The 14,241-nt window shown below is 39.7% G+C and overlaps 1 protein-coding gene across 1 annotated transcript in view; it reads left to right on the forward strand.

Moving 5' to 3' along the window:
- Positions 1-4,652, forward strand: part of MSR1 (macrophage scavenger receptor 1) — a gene marked incomplete at its 3' end in the record, with an annotated part of 84,106 nt that extends 79,454 nt beyond the window's left edge. The window contains 1 exon segment of the mRNA NM_001082248.1: positions 4,300-4,652. Coding sequence (NP_001075717.1) covers positions 4,300-4,433 — 134 coding nt within the window.
- Between the last annotated feature and the right edge of the window lie 9,589 nt (positions 4,653-14,241).

Here is a 14,241-nt window from a genome sequence, read left to right on the forward strand (position 1 = left end):
GTTGGATGAAGACAGGAGCCTGGGACTTCCTCCGGGTATCCCACATGTGTCAGGGATCTGCTGCCTTCCAGGATGGTTTAGCATGTAGCTGGATCAGAGCGGAGTAGCTAGGACTCAGATTGGCATTCTGATGGGATTCCGGTGTCCCCTACCCCACTGCACTAAAACACCCAACCCCTGACCCCAGCTTTCCATCGAGGCTTCCTGATGCATCTCTCTCCTTAAATTAATGTGTAGTCTGGCCTAGGTCCCAAGAGACTGAAACTGTCACAATATATCCAGCACTTTCATGTCACCCCTACCACATCGAATGACATTTTTTGGATATATGGAAAACCTCTATCAATATTTTAAGGTTGGCTGGCACTGTGGCTCACTTGGTTAATCCTCCTCCTGTGGCTCTGGCATCCCATATGGGTGCTGGGTTCTAGTCCTGGTTGTTCCTGTTCCAGTCCAGCTCTCTGCTGTGGCCCGGGAGGGCAGTGGAGGATGGCCCAAGTGCTTGGGCCCTGCACCCGTATGAGAGACCAGGAAGAAGCACCTGGCTCCTGGCTTCGGATTGGCGCAGCACGCCGGCTGTGGCGGCCATTTGGGGGGTGAACCAGCGGAAGGAAGACCTGTCTCTCTGTCTCTCTCTCTCTCACTGTCAATAACTCTACCTGTCAAATAAAAAAATATTTTAAGATTACTTAAATTTTTATTTAAGTAACTTAATTTAAGGTTACTTAAATATTTTAAGGTTACTTAGCCTTTTGGCTAAGATCAATTGTAATTTTTAAGGTTAGTTCAAATGTTATTGCAATTTGTAAAATCATCAATATCTGCTAATTTATTTATATATGTTCATTCTACTATATAGGTATGCACCCTATTAACTATGTACATATTTTTATATTTATTAAGTTTGCAAAGCATTTGAAAAATAAGTGTATGAATCTCATTATATATGCCTCTCTAAAAAACAAGTTTTAATTTAATACTATATTCTATTGCTCAACAGAGGTCTGTTTCTAAGAGGAAATGATTTCAAAATATATTTTATGTACCTCTTATTATTGAAAGGGAGAACCTTCCGATATCATAGTAACCCAAATTTAATAAATGCATCACCAATTATGCTTATAGTATTAGACAAATTTGGAAAAGGTATGTGTTGAAATTTAGCTCCTAAATCATCACTTTTTTTTTGTATGAGATGAAATGTTCTTGAAAATTCAACAGGAAGTTTACAGTTTGAAATCTGATGAAATCATTCACTTAATGATTCAAAGGTTCTGTGTCCAAATGTCTTAAGTATGAAAAAAAGGAGAATGGCCGGCGCCGCGGCTCACTAGGCTAATCCTCCACCTTGCGGCACCGGCACACGGGGTTCTAGTCCCGGTCGGGGCGCCGGATTCTGTCCCAGTTGCCCCTCTTCCAGGCCAGCTCTCTGCTGTGGCCAGGGAGTGCAGCGGAGGATGGCCCAGGTCCTTGGGCCCTGCACCCGCATGGGAGACCGGGAGAAGCACCTGGCTCCTGGCTTCAGATCAGCGCGGTGCGCCGGCTGCAGTGGCCATTGAGGGCTGAACCAACGGAAAAGGAAGACCTTTCTCTCTGTCTCTCTCTCTCACTGTCCACTCTGCCTGTCAAAAAAGAAAGGAAGGAAGGAAGGAAGGAAGGAAGGAGGGAGGGAGGGAGGGAGGGAAGGAAGGAAGGAAGGAAGGAAGGAAGGAAGGAAGGAAGGAAGGAAGGAAGGAAGGAAGGAAGGAAAGGAGAATGTTATTCATGGTACACTTAGAAAATCCTTAAAGAATATCTGAACATTTTCAGGCATTCTTTTTTAGAGATTATTTTTTCATAGAAGCAGTTGCTTTCAAAAAAGAGTTGTTTTCTCATTGAGAAAAGAGTTCTGTGTCTGGAAGACAGCAGTCCCATTTGTTGATTTTGTTGCTGTCTGCAGAGTGGCCCGCAGCTGACTGGCTTTGCTTTCCCTTAGACGTGTGTGAGGAAGAGCTTGGCAGAGTGATGTGTGGTTCTGCAGTTTTCTTGTTGTTTGCTTGTGCTTGCAATTAGCAGTATTAGCAACCATGGTTTCTTTACAGGGCAGTTTGTAAGACTTTTGCTAACTTGCTGTTAGTTTCATTACATGGATAATGTATTTGATAAACCAGGCATGTATATATTTTTTTAACATTTATTTAACAAATATGTTTCCAAAGTACAGCTTATAGATTACAGTGGCTGTTTCCTCCCCCCATAAGTTCCCTCCCACTCGCAACCCTCCCATCTCCCACTCCCTCTCCCATTCCATTCACTTCAAGATTCATTTTCAATTATCTTTATATACAGAAGATCAATTTAGTATATATTAAGAAAAGATTTCAACAGTTTGCACCCACACAGAAACACAAAGTGTAAAGTACTGTTTGAGTACTAGTTATAGCATTACTTCACATTGGACAACACATTAAGGACAGAGATCCTACATGCGGAGTAAGTGCACAGTGACTCCTGTTGTTGATTTAACAATTGACACTCTTGTTTATGGCATCACTAATCATCCTAGGCTCTTTTCTTTTCTTTTCTTTTCTTTTCTTTTTTTTTTTTTTTTTTTGACAGGCAGAGTGGACAGTGAGAGAAAGAGACAGAGAGATAGGTCTTCCTTTTGCTGTTGGTTCACCCTCCAATGGCCGCTGTGGCCAGCGCGCTGCGACTGGCGCACTGAGCTGATCCGAAGCCAGGAGCCAGGTTCTTCTCCTAATCTCCCATGCTGGTGCAAGTGCAGGGCCCAAGGACTTGGGCCATCCTACACTGCACTCCCAGGCCATAGCAGAGAGCTGACCTGGAAGAGGAGCAACCGGGACAGAATCTGGCACCCCGACTGGGACTAGAACCCGGTGTGCCGGCGCTGCAAGTGGAGGATTAGCCTATTGAGGCGCAGCGCTGGCCCTAGGCTCTTGTCATGAGTTGCCAAGGCTATGGAAGACTTTTGAGTTCGCCAACTCAGATCTTATTTAGACAAGGCCATAGTCAAAGTGGAAGTTCTCTCCTCCCTTCAGAGAAAGGTACCTCCTACTTTGACAGCCTGTTCTTTCCACTGGGATCTCACTCGCAGAGATCTTTCATTTAGGATTTTTTTTTTTTTTTGCCAGAGTATCTTGGCTTTCCATGCCTAAAATACTCTCATGGGCTTTTTAGCCAGATCCAAATGCCTGAAAGGCTGATTCTGAGGCCAGAGTGCTGTTTAGGGCATCTGCCATTTTATGAGTCTGCTGTGTATCCCGCTTCCCATGTTGGATGGTTCTCTTCCTTTTTAATTCTATCAGTTAATATTAGCAGACACTAGTCTTGTTTATGTGTTCCCTTTGACTCTTAATCCTATCATTATGATCAATTGTGAACAGAAATTGATCACTTTGACTAATGAGATGGCATTGGTCCATGCCACCTTGATGGGATTGAATTGGAATCCCCTGGCACGTTTCTAACTCTGCCATTTGGGGCAAGTCCGATTGAGCGTGTGTCAAACTGTACATCTCCTCCCTCTTTTATTCCCACTCTTATATTTGACAGGGATCAAGTGAAATAATCCAGTCCCAAAGGGACAAATATCATATGTTCTCCCTGATCGGTGACAACTAACTGAGCACCGAAAAGGAAACCCATTGAAGTGAAATGGACACTATGAGAAACAGTGACTTGATCAGCCCTTGTCCTGAATGTTGATGAACAACTTAATACTTTATCCCTTTTAGTATTTTTTTGTTCTACTTAATACTACTGGTTGAACTCTTTAATTGAAACACAATTATTCTTAGGTGTTTAAATTTAACTGAAAAGTGATCCCAGGCATGTATACATTGAAGTGCACTGGAAGCTCAGAAAGGAAAGAAGTTATTTCAGGTTCTCCTTTTGCTAGTGTATGTCTCAAGACTGGGTGATATACAGATACTTTAGGTCACTAGATTTGTACAAATGCCCACTATTATTAAAGATTATTTCAGTCCTCATTTTTAGATTAATAATAAAACATCCATGAAGTTCTTAGAAAAAAAGAATCATTCTGAAATTTTAAATAAATCAAGCATCCATAGGACAGTGTACTTAGCTTTGTTATAACTTTTATTACTTTGTATTTCACTTGTTCTCTTGTTGACAGAGAAAGTTTTCTGAGGTAGAGAATTTTTGAATCCTAGCCGAGAGCATAGAATGTGTTTGTAGATATTACAACACTTTGCTGCTTAGAGATTGAATTAATGTTTTGCCCCTCTCCAACATGAACACCATACTTACTAATGCAGTTGCATCTGATTATTCCAGGTACTGGTCCCATTTGGCTGAATGAAGTACCCTGTTTGGGGATGGAGTCATCCATTGAAGAGTGCAAAATCAGACAGTGGGGCGTGAGAGTCTGTTCACATGGGGAAGATGCTGGCGTCACCTGCACTTTGTGATATATATTTACTCATTCTTGACATATCACTTTAATAACATCGCTCCACTAAAATCATAACTGGAGATCTAAGATATAAAGACTACTGTTCAAAGAAAATATTTATCAATCATTAAATAAGCATATTTAACACCTTCATACTTACTGCATACATATACGTTGACTATTTAACCCCTTTAAGTTCTTACCTGAAAATTAAAATGTGATGATTTATGCATTATACTGTATATATTTAAGGCTTTTGGATCCTGAAGACCAGCAGTAATGAAAAGTACAAATCAAGGACTCCAGTTTGTGATGTGTTCATGAGATTGTAAATTTTGTCATTTTTGTCTTCTTTGCAACCTATTTAGTTGATTTTAATTACTTTCTGAATAATGGGATACTTGAGAAGACTTCTTTTGTGCCTAGTTTGCAGAATCTCCAACACATATACATTTTTAAAGGAAGGATATTACCACATTTTAAGATCTCTGAATATACAATAACCTGTCTTTATCATAAGGGGACAGGGAGAGTATTGAATATAGTCACTTATTGATGGTTGTTTTACTCAATCATGGAGCATGCATGAACAAACAGTAGTTTTTTGTGTTGACTGTTCATGGCTAAAGACCATAGTGATTTAATGCAGTAGCATTAAAAGCACCCAAAGTCAAGATGAGTGGGAAATCCTCTATATACATGCATTTTGGATATTAAGATTAAGCTGAATAATTTGTTTGTTATAGTTCTAAAAGAATGTTTAAAGTGTAGCTGAACCTAATCATTTTATGTTACCAAATAGAATTAATGTCTTGAGTGCAGAAAGCAGTTCAACTGACCATCTTTGGACTCTTTCATTCAGACAGTAAACATTTGCAACTCTAGAGGCATCCTCAGCCCAAAAGGACAATAACTCTACGTATGTAAGTGAAAGCCTTCTAAGAATAGTCAGCGCATCCTGAGTGCCATGTCCTAGAGCATGAAAGGCCACCCTGGAACCAAGTAATGTGTACCTTGAATGTGACGATCTAAGGGTGAAAGTAGAGAGACCAGAAGTTGTGTTAAAGCCCAACTGAATCTAATTTTGGCCCCGAGAAGAACAGAATTTTCAAGTTTTCTATGTTTAATTTATAGAAACATGTGATTAAAATAACACAATCATAGAATTGCTCTACTGTTCTTTACTTACTGATGAAAAGCCAAAGTATAGACAAGTAAAAGAATTTTTTTTATATTCTGATGTATTTCCACAAAAATAGTAACCATGTCTTAGAAGGACTGCCCTTCCACTCGAAAAGGCAAAAATGTTATCTTGAAATCAGAACTATTTGAAATGTCTTTCTAAAAATGTATTTTTATCATATTACATCTACTTGTTGAACAAACAGATGGCTTTCTCAAGCAGTGTGATTGTGTGATTGAGCGAATGGATCCTGAATCTAGACTGACAGTTTAAAACCCTAGCTATATCTTCAGATAGTTTTTAATTTTCTTTGTAAAATCCCACTGTCTAGGTATTTCCTTCAAAAGTACATAAGATGATTTTAAAAAGAATTATTTGAGAGCAGACATTTGGCACAGTGGCAGTCACTTGGGATGCCCACATCCCATATCAGAGTACATGGTTCAAGTCCAGTTTCCTCTACTTCCAATCCTGTTTGCTGATAATGTACACCCTAAGAGTGCTCAAGTACTCAGATCCCTGCCACCATATGGGGTTCCAAGATTTAATTTTGGGCTCCTGGCTTCAGCCTAACCAGCCTGATTTTTGTGGGAATTGGGGGAGTGAACCAGTTATGGAAGATCTCTCTCTCTCTCTCTGTCTCTCTCCCTCCCTCTCCTTTCAAATAAAATAAAAATAAATACATTTTATAAAAAGGAATCATTTGCTTTATCATCCTGCATGAGATGTTAGAGATTAGTGCCTGTGAGTGGTAAATATTATACTGCTATTTTGTATATGCATTCTGATTTCCCACTTATGTGGGGATTTCCTACACTTTCTATATGTATAGAAAGTTTTATCTTTAGTAAATAATCCAAAACTACTTTTGGTGAGTGTGGTAATATATCAAACTCACCCCAGTTTAGAAAATAATTTAGTAGTGCCAGCATAACTTGAAGGCTAGGTTTGTTTGAAATAGTGCATTGAATGAAGCCCTTCAAGAAGCATTAATTTCGTCTTAAAAAAAAAAAAAAAGCTGGCTAAAATCAATGTATTCTATTTGGCTAACTAGCATGAAAAAATATAAAGTGAACATTTTTAAAGGAGCAAAAAAAGAAAGGAGATGTAGAAAATATAGAATAGGGCAGGGTGTTATGGTCCAGTGGGTTAAGCTACTGTTTAGGACTCCTGTATCCCAAATCAGAATACAAATTCTTGTCCTGACTAAGCTGCATCTGATACAGCTTCCTGTTAATGCATCCCAGAAGGTAGCAGGTGATGGGACAAGTGCTTGGACTCTTGCCTCCCATGTGGGAGACCCAGGTTGAGTTCCAGGCTCCTGGCGCCAGCCTGGCCCTGCCCTGCTGTTATGGGCATTTGGAGAGTGAACTAGCAGTTAGAGGACATGTCTATCTGTCTCTCCGTCTGACTCTGTCGTGTGTGTGTGTGTATGTGTGTGTGTGTGTGTGTGTAACTCTGCTGTTCAAATGGATGAAAATAAATAAATACTATGTTTTTATTAAATCCCTCAACTTTAAGGAAAAATAAAATGAAGAATAACAGATGATATTTAAAGACCAAACATATTTTACCTTAATCATTTGAAAATACAGTATCAAATCAAATTTTCAATTTTTCCAAAACTTAAGAATAATAGTGAACTATTGAATTGAAGCATAACCTATTACAAATCACATATAATCTTTGCTATTATTGGATAAATGGAACATTAAGAGCCCCTAATTTATGTATGATCAAGATGAGCAATTGTATGCATGCCCAAGTCAATAATGGTCAAGAGAAAGAAACTAATTATCATTGGCTTATATTAATAAACATTATTTGCACCCCACAGTAGAGAACCACAAGACCCATGAAGCTCACAGGCCCAGGAAAATGAAATTAAATAAAAACTCTGGCCAAGAGGAGAAAGAAGTACATGCATGTCAGGTAGACAATTAACGGTTGCCTCACAAAGTGTCACTAAGGAGACAGTTATGTTGAGATTTTTAAAATTCTTTTAAATAGAATATAAAAATTATAGAAATATCTTTTTGGCACTAGATGCAACTTTTGATTAGTGTATAACCATAATATAGCCTCATTAAAAAACTATAGATTTTCCATTTTTTCTATAGCAAATATTAACAGATGATAAGTGATTTTCCTTTCATCAAATCCCTTTTCTTTGCATATTACATAATGGAAAACTGCATTTCTTATTGTTATTTATCAGCTATTTTGTTTATCAGTATAATTTATATTTAGAATTTTATTTATGTCACTTTAAACCCTTAAAACCTCAACAAAAGACCTGTTTCAGGCATAGGTTATTACTGAGTACATCTACTTAAGCAAAAAAAAAAAAAGGCGGGGGTACAAGATTTGCAAAATGGAGTAGCCAGCTCCATGCACTTGTTTCCCCCACAGAAACGCTGAAAAAGAAGTAGAAACTGTAAAAGCAACCTGTCAGGACTCTGAAGACTCCAGCTTTTACAGTAACAAAGCGAAGATTGAGTGAAGAGACAGGCATGAGCAGGAAAGCTTTATGACATTTTACTTGCCCTCATATCACCCCATGGATGCAGCATCATTGGTGAGCTTGGTGACTTGGAACCACAGTCGCTGGTTCCCGAAGCAGAGAAGATTGTCTTCACAAATGACTATACATGTCTGTTCCAACCATCAGAGAAACTACCCGGCAGACTACTATAAGCCATTCGTCTTTGCTTCACTTAACTTGGAACTCAGACCAGAGAAGAGCAAGCACTGTTTAAACATGGCAAGTTGGACGGCTCACTAGGCTAATCCTCCACCTGCGGCGCCGCCACCCCGGGTTCTAGTCCCGGCCGGGGTGCTGGATTCTGTCCCAGTTGCTCCTCTTCCAGTCCAGCTCTCTGCTGTTGCCAAGGAGGGCAGTGGAAGATGGCACAAGTCACTGGGCCCTGCACAGGCATGGGAGACCAGGAGAAGCACCTGGCTCCTGGCTTCGGATCAGCGGGGTGCGCTGGTTGCAGCACACCGGCCGCAGCGGCCATTGCGGGGTGAACCAACGGAAAAGGAAGACCTTTCTCTCTCTCTCTCTCTCTCTCTCTCTCTCACTGTCCACTCTGCCTGTCCAAAAAAAAAAAAAAAAAAATGGCAAGTTGAACTAACAACACTCAGTTCCCTAGAGCACTCACAGAAGAAACATAAACTAGACTGAGAAAGGATTGGTGGCAAAAGCCAAGGAGAACATTGATGAGAAATTGGGAAATTTTAAAAAACAAAACAACAATAATTTTAAAAACTATACATACAGGGAAATTTAGAAAGTTATGCTCATGCACAAGGCAAAATGCATGTAAAGAAAAGACCTATAAAGAACCTATACTTTCACCTTAGGTTGATCTCTATGTTCATTGTAAATCCCGATAAAAATTGAAGGCATGCCCCAGTACCAAATAAATATATTATTTATATAATAAATTAGTGACAGGTGAGTCACTAAACAAAGACAAGCAAAAAAGTTAACTGTGGGAAAGGGGAGAATCTGCTCTTTAGAGTTACTATATTTAAATATTCAAATGTCCAGTGTTGAACAACAACAACAAATCAGAAACCATACAAAGAAACAAGAAAGTATGATTCATTGAAATAAGTAAAGAAATGGGCCGGTGCTGCAGCTCACTAGGCTAATCCTCCACCTGCAGCGCTGGTACCCCGGGTTCTAGTCCCAGTCGGGGCACTGGATTCTGTCTTGGTTGCCCCTCTTCCAGTCCAGCTCTCTGCTGTGGCCCAGGAGTGCAGTGGAGGATGGCCCAGGTCCTTGGGCCCTGCACCTGAATGGAAGACTAGGAGGAAGCACCTGGCTTCTGGCTTCGGATCTGCCATGGCTGCCAGCCGTGGCGGCCATTTGGGAGGTGAACCAACTGAAGGAAGACCTCTCTCTCTCTCTCTCTCTCACTGTCTAACTCTGCCTGTCCAAAAAAAGAAAGAAAGAAAGAAGTAAAGAAATGGTCACTGAGGAAGTCAGATGTTAAACTTTACTGAAGGGGTACAACAGAACAAGTAGAGGAAGAATGAGTTAATTTGTAGGCAGGATAACTAAACTCAGTATGAGAAGCAGAAAGGAAAAAGAGGGAAGGAAAAAAAAAAAAGAGCCTAAGGGGTTTTCAAGATACCAGCAAATGGACCCAGGGAAACATAATGAGAGTCCTAGAACCAGCAGAAGATGAAGAAATGGAAGAAAGACTATCTGAAGAAATAATGGGTGAAATGTCCCAAATTTGACGAATGCCATGAATTTACAATCTGAGAAGCTAACATACCTCCGAATATGATAAACTCAGAGCGTCTCATTGAAACATGTTGTACAAAAGAAAAATAGTTCCAGAAGCAGAGAGAAGCACTCACTGTATACAGTGGATTTCACAAAAATTAACAATCTGTGTCTTATCAGAAACTATGAGATTAGAAGATATTGTGATCATATATTTAAAGTGCTAAGTGAAAGAAAGCTACACTCAATAAGAATTCTTTTAAAATTTTTTAAATTTTATTTTAAAGGCAGAGAGACAGGAACATAGAGAGAGAGCTTCAATCTACTGGCTCACCCTCCAAATCCTGCAGCAGCAGAACTAGGCCCGGCTGAAACCAGGAGCCTGGAACTCCATCCAGACCTCCTGCCCGCGTGGCAGGGATCCCACTACTTGAGCCATCGCTGGCTGCCTCTCAGGATTATACCAGCAGAGAGCTGGATTGAAATCAGAGTGACTGGGACTCAAACCAGGTACTCTGATATGCAATGGCAGTGTCTGCAGTGTTGGCTGAAGCCACTGTGCCAAACTGCCCACCCCCACTAAGAATTCTATGATTAGAAAAACTGTCCAAAATTGTAGGAGGGAGGTGAGCATTTGACTTAATGTTTAAGCTGCTGATTGGGACAGAACATTCCGTATCAAAGTGCTCGGGTTCAGGCTCAAGTCTTGGCTCTTCTCCCAATTCCAGCTTCCTTCTAATGTGCCTCTTGAGAGGCAACAGGTGATAGCCCAAGTGGTTGGATCCCTGCCACCCACATACAAGGCCTCAATTGAATTCCTTGCTCCTGGCTTTGGCCTGGCCCAGCCCCAGCCATTGCAGGCATTTGAGGAGTGAACCCGAAAATGAGAGTGCTTTCTTTCTGTTTCTGTTTCCTAAATTAATCAATTAAGCATTTTTAAATGAGGGAGAAATTATGACTTAACAATATAAACAAAAACTGAGGGGGTTTCTTACCCCTGCACCTGCCCTACAAGGAATGCCAAAATGCCAAAGAATCCTTCCAGCTGAAATGAAGGGACACTAGACATTCATTTACAGCCATAGGAAAGAATAAAGATATCCAGTAAAGCCAAATATATGAGAAAACATAAAAGCCAGTAGTGTTATATTTTTGCTTTCTACTTACATGACTTAGAATATGAAAGCACTAAAAATAATTATACACTGTATTAGGCACATAACATATAAATTTATCATTTGTAACAACAGTATAAAGTAGTTGGTATTAATTTAAACCAGATGTTATCAATTTAGGATGTTGGTTAATCACTATGGTAATCATAAAGAGAATATCTTTAAAAGGAAATCAAAATTCTTGACTAGAAAAAATCAGCTAAGCAAAAAAGAAAGAAAGAATGGAGGAAACCAGGGACTTTAAAGATAGAATCTATGCAGAAAAATGGCAAATGGCAGAAGTTAGTACTTCCTTTCTTATCAGTTTATAACAAATGTAAATAGGCAACCATTGGCAGAATGGACTAAAAGGAGAAAAACATGACACAACTATAGGACACTAACTTTAACTACAAAGACTCATTCAGTGAAAGCATGAACAAAAAGATATCCCATGCAAATAGTAATCAAAAAGAGCTGAATATCCGACAAAGCAAACATTAACACAGAAAAACTCTAGAATGGATGGGCCAAATCTTCCTTTGTTCCTTTTCAATGTGTAGTAATAGATCCGTATTTTATCATAATAGCTACGCGGGAACTACATTTGACAGGATGTCCTTTCCCTCATTGCTCCAGTTTATCATGGCCGTGTGCTCATGCTCAGAAAGCCATGCAGGGTCAGCAGGACACTGGTGCAGCCCAGGATTGTGGCTGCTCTGCTGGCTTCCCCTGGTGTCCAAGGGCAGCAGCTGTCACAGCTCATAGCGCTGCTTCTGCAGTTCTTCCGTTTCTCTTGCTCCTAGGAAAGCGCTGTTACGTTCCCTGACACATTCTACATCATCTCCTGCTGGCAGCCTGGGTGATCAAGTTGCAGGCAGTGAGAAGCTCAGTCAGGTGACATTTCATTTTGTCTTTGTTCTCCCCCAGCTCATGCCCATCTTGCTTTTAAATTGCTGATCCTGCTAATTGCAGACCCATCACAAACACAATGCTTATATACACTGCCTACCCAGCAATCAGGCGCCACAACTGTATGAGACTAAATATCTACACCAAATCCCTTACATTATTCTATGTGTTTCTCTGATCAAACCCTAACCACTATAGCCAGGCAAAGATAAAAGGTTTATGTTTTTTTTTTTTTTTCATATCTAGAGGACAGATCTTAAATTGATTTACAGTTCAAGAAAATGGAGAGAAAAACAAAGAAGCAAAAAGAACCTCATGTGAACTGGGGACAAAGGAAGACTTGGTGTGGACTTGGAGATGGTGGTCTTTCCCAAAGTGGACAGGAGGGATGGACGTTTGATGGCAGTGATTAAGACATCTCTTGGGATGCCCACATCCCACACTGGAGTGCTGGGATTTCTGTCTTGGCTCTGCTTCCAATTCCAGCTTTCTGCTAATGCACACCCTGTGAGGCTGCAGCTGATGGATCTAGTAGTTGGAAGCCTGCCACTCATGTGGGAAGTCTATTGAATTCAGCTCCCAGTTTCACCCTGTCTGGGCATTTGAGGAGTCAGTCAGCAGATGAGAGATGTCTGTCTATCTCTCCCCCTACCTTATCTCTCTGCCTTTTGAAATAAATAAAATTAATAAATAAAAGTTTAAAAGACAATATGCATTTTCTATGAACTTTTAAAAAAGGTAAAATTCTCAGGTGACTATAGGATATTTCAAAATTGCAGTTGTATGCTAGCATTTTAGAAATAAACTTGATAAGTCATATGAAAGAGATAAGAGAGATTTTTAATTAGTTTGGCTACTCAGCCTTGCTTCATGAAGGCAATACTATGCTAAGACCAAAACACATGTGCCCAGGCTTTAAATTATCAGATGATTGTTCTGTAGGATTTTTTTTTAAAAGTCAAATACAAAGAATTTCAAAAATGCAAATTGTTATATTATTTTAATAACTCTAGAATTAAAGACCTTTACATTAGTTTGAGTTACCTGAATAAAAAATGTAGAATCATATTCTTAGAGTAACTTTAGGCAGAGAAAAGACTGACATGCTCAGGCATTGTTAATTATCCATTAAGAACCTCCCTCAGGTCAAATAAGTTCAATCAAACCTACTATAAAACATTTCAATTTTTTTTCACAAAAATGTCTTTGATGCTAAATTTATGCTTACATCCTTTTTGAAAATTAATGACACATAAATTGCTCTTTTTTTTTGTTAAATTGCAGAAGATTATCCACCTCTAAAGGTTCAGTGGCAGAATGAAGTGAAAACAGAGCTATTATGTGGAAGAGGGGCCCAGTAGGGATTCCCAGAGCTCTCACAAGCCTTGCATCCCAGTCAGCTGCCAGGCTGATCCGATGGGTAGAAGGGCCTCACAGAAGGCTTAGGACAAAGGAAAAACAGAGGCGAGAGAGGAATGAGAGCTCCAAGAAACAGCAAATTCGCTAATTGTCTCTTCCTTAATGATGACAATTTTGAAATAGAAGGTAGATTGATTTGTGATTTTTTTTCAGCATCTGATGTTGAAAAAAATAAGGTAAGAAATGCTCTGAAAGTGAAGGCCCTTTGAGAGGACCAGATATTTGACAATTATTTTTATCTTACTATCTGAATTCTAAAATTCCTTGTCAATTTCAGGAGTCCCATCCCACATTGCAGGTTGTAAGGAAGTCAAGAAATTTAAGAAAAACAATATTTTTTTGCCTAAAAATTTGCTACCAGTGTCTGTTAAGGAGATTCTCACCTCAGAGCTTGGCTATGTTCACATGTAGGCAACAGAACAAGACTTTCCTTTGCTAGAACGTCATTTGCAATACTTTATCACTTTAAAATGAAAGGATAACATTAATTATATTGGGGCTGATGCTGGGGCATAGTAGATGAAGCTGCAGCCTGCAGTGCTGGCATCCCATATAGGTACCAGTTCAAGTCCTGACTGCTCCACTTCCAATCCAGCTCTCTGCTATGGCCTGAAAAAGCAGTATAAGATGGCCCAAGTCCAGGTTCCTGGCTTTAGTTCAGCCCACCTACAGCCACTGTGGCCATCTGGGGAGTCAATTAGCAGATGGAAGACCTCTCTCTGTCTCTGTCTCTCTGTTTCTCTTTCTTTCTCTTTCTCTTTCTCTTTCTCTCTGTAATTCCGCCTTTCAAGTAGCTAAATAAATCTTTAAAGAATACTAGTTATATTTTGATCGGTAACACTGAGAAAATTTATATCCCATTAAAAAGAAGTATGAATGCATTCCATTATCTGTGAATTATGTTGTTCTTGTA

The sequence above is a fragment of the Oryctolagus cuniculus genome, chromosome 2 (genome assembly GCF_051225735.1).
Source record: "Oryctolagus cuniculus isolate XC-2025 breed Fujian yellow rabbit chromosome 2, ASM5122573v1, whole genome shotgun sequence".
NCBI lineage: Eukaryota > Metazoa > Chordata > Mammalia > Lagomorpha > Leporidae > Oryctolagus > Oryctolagus cuniculus.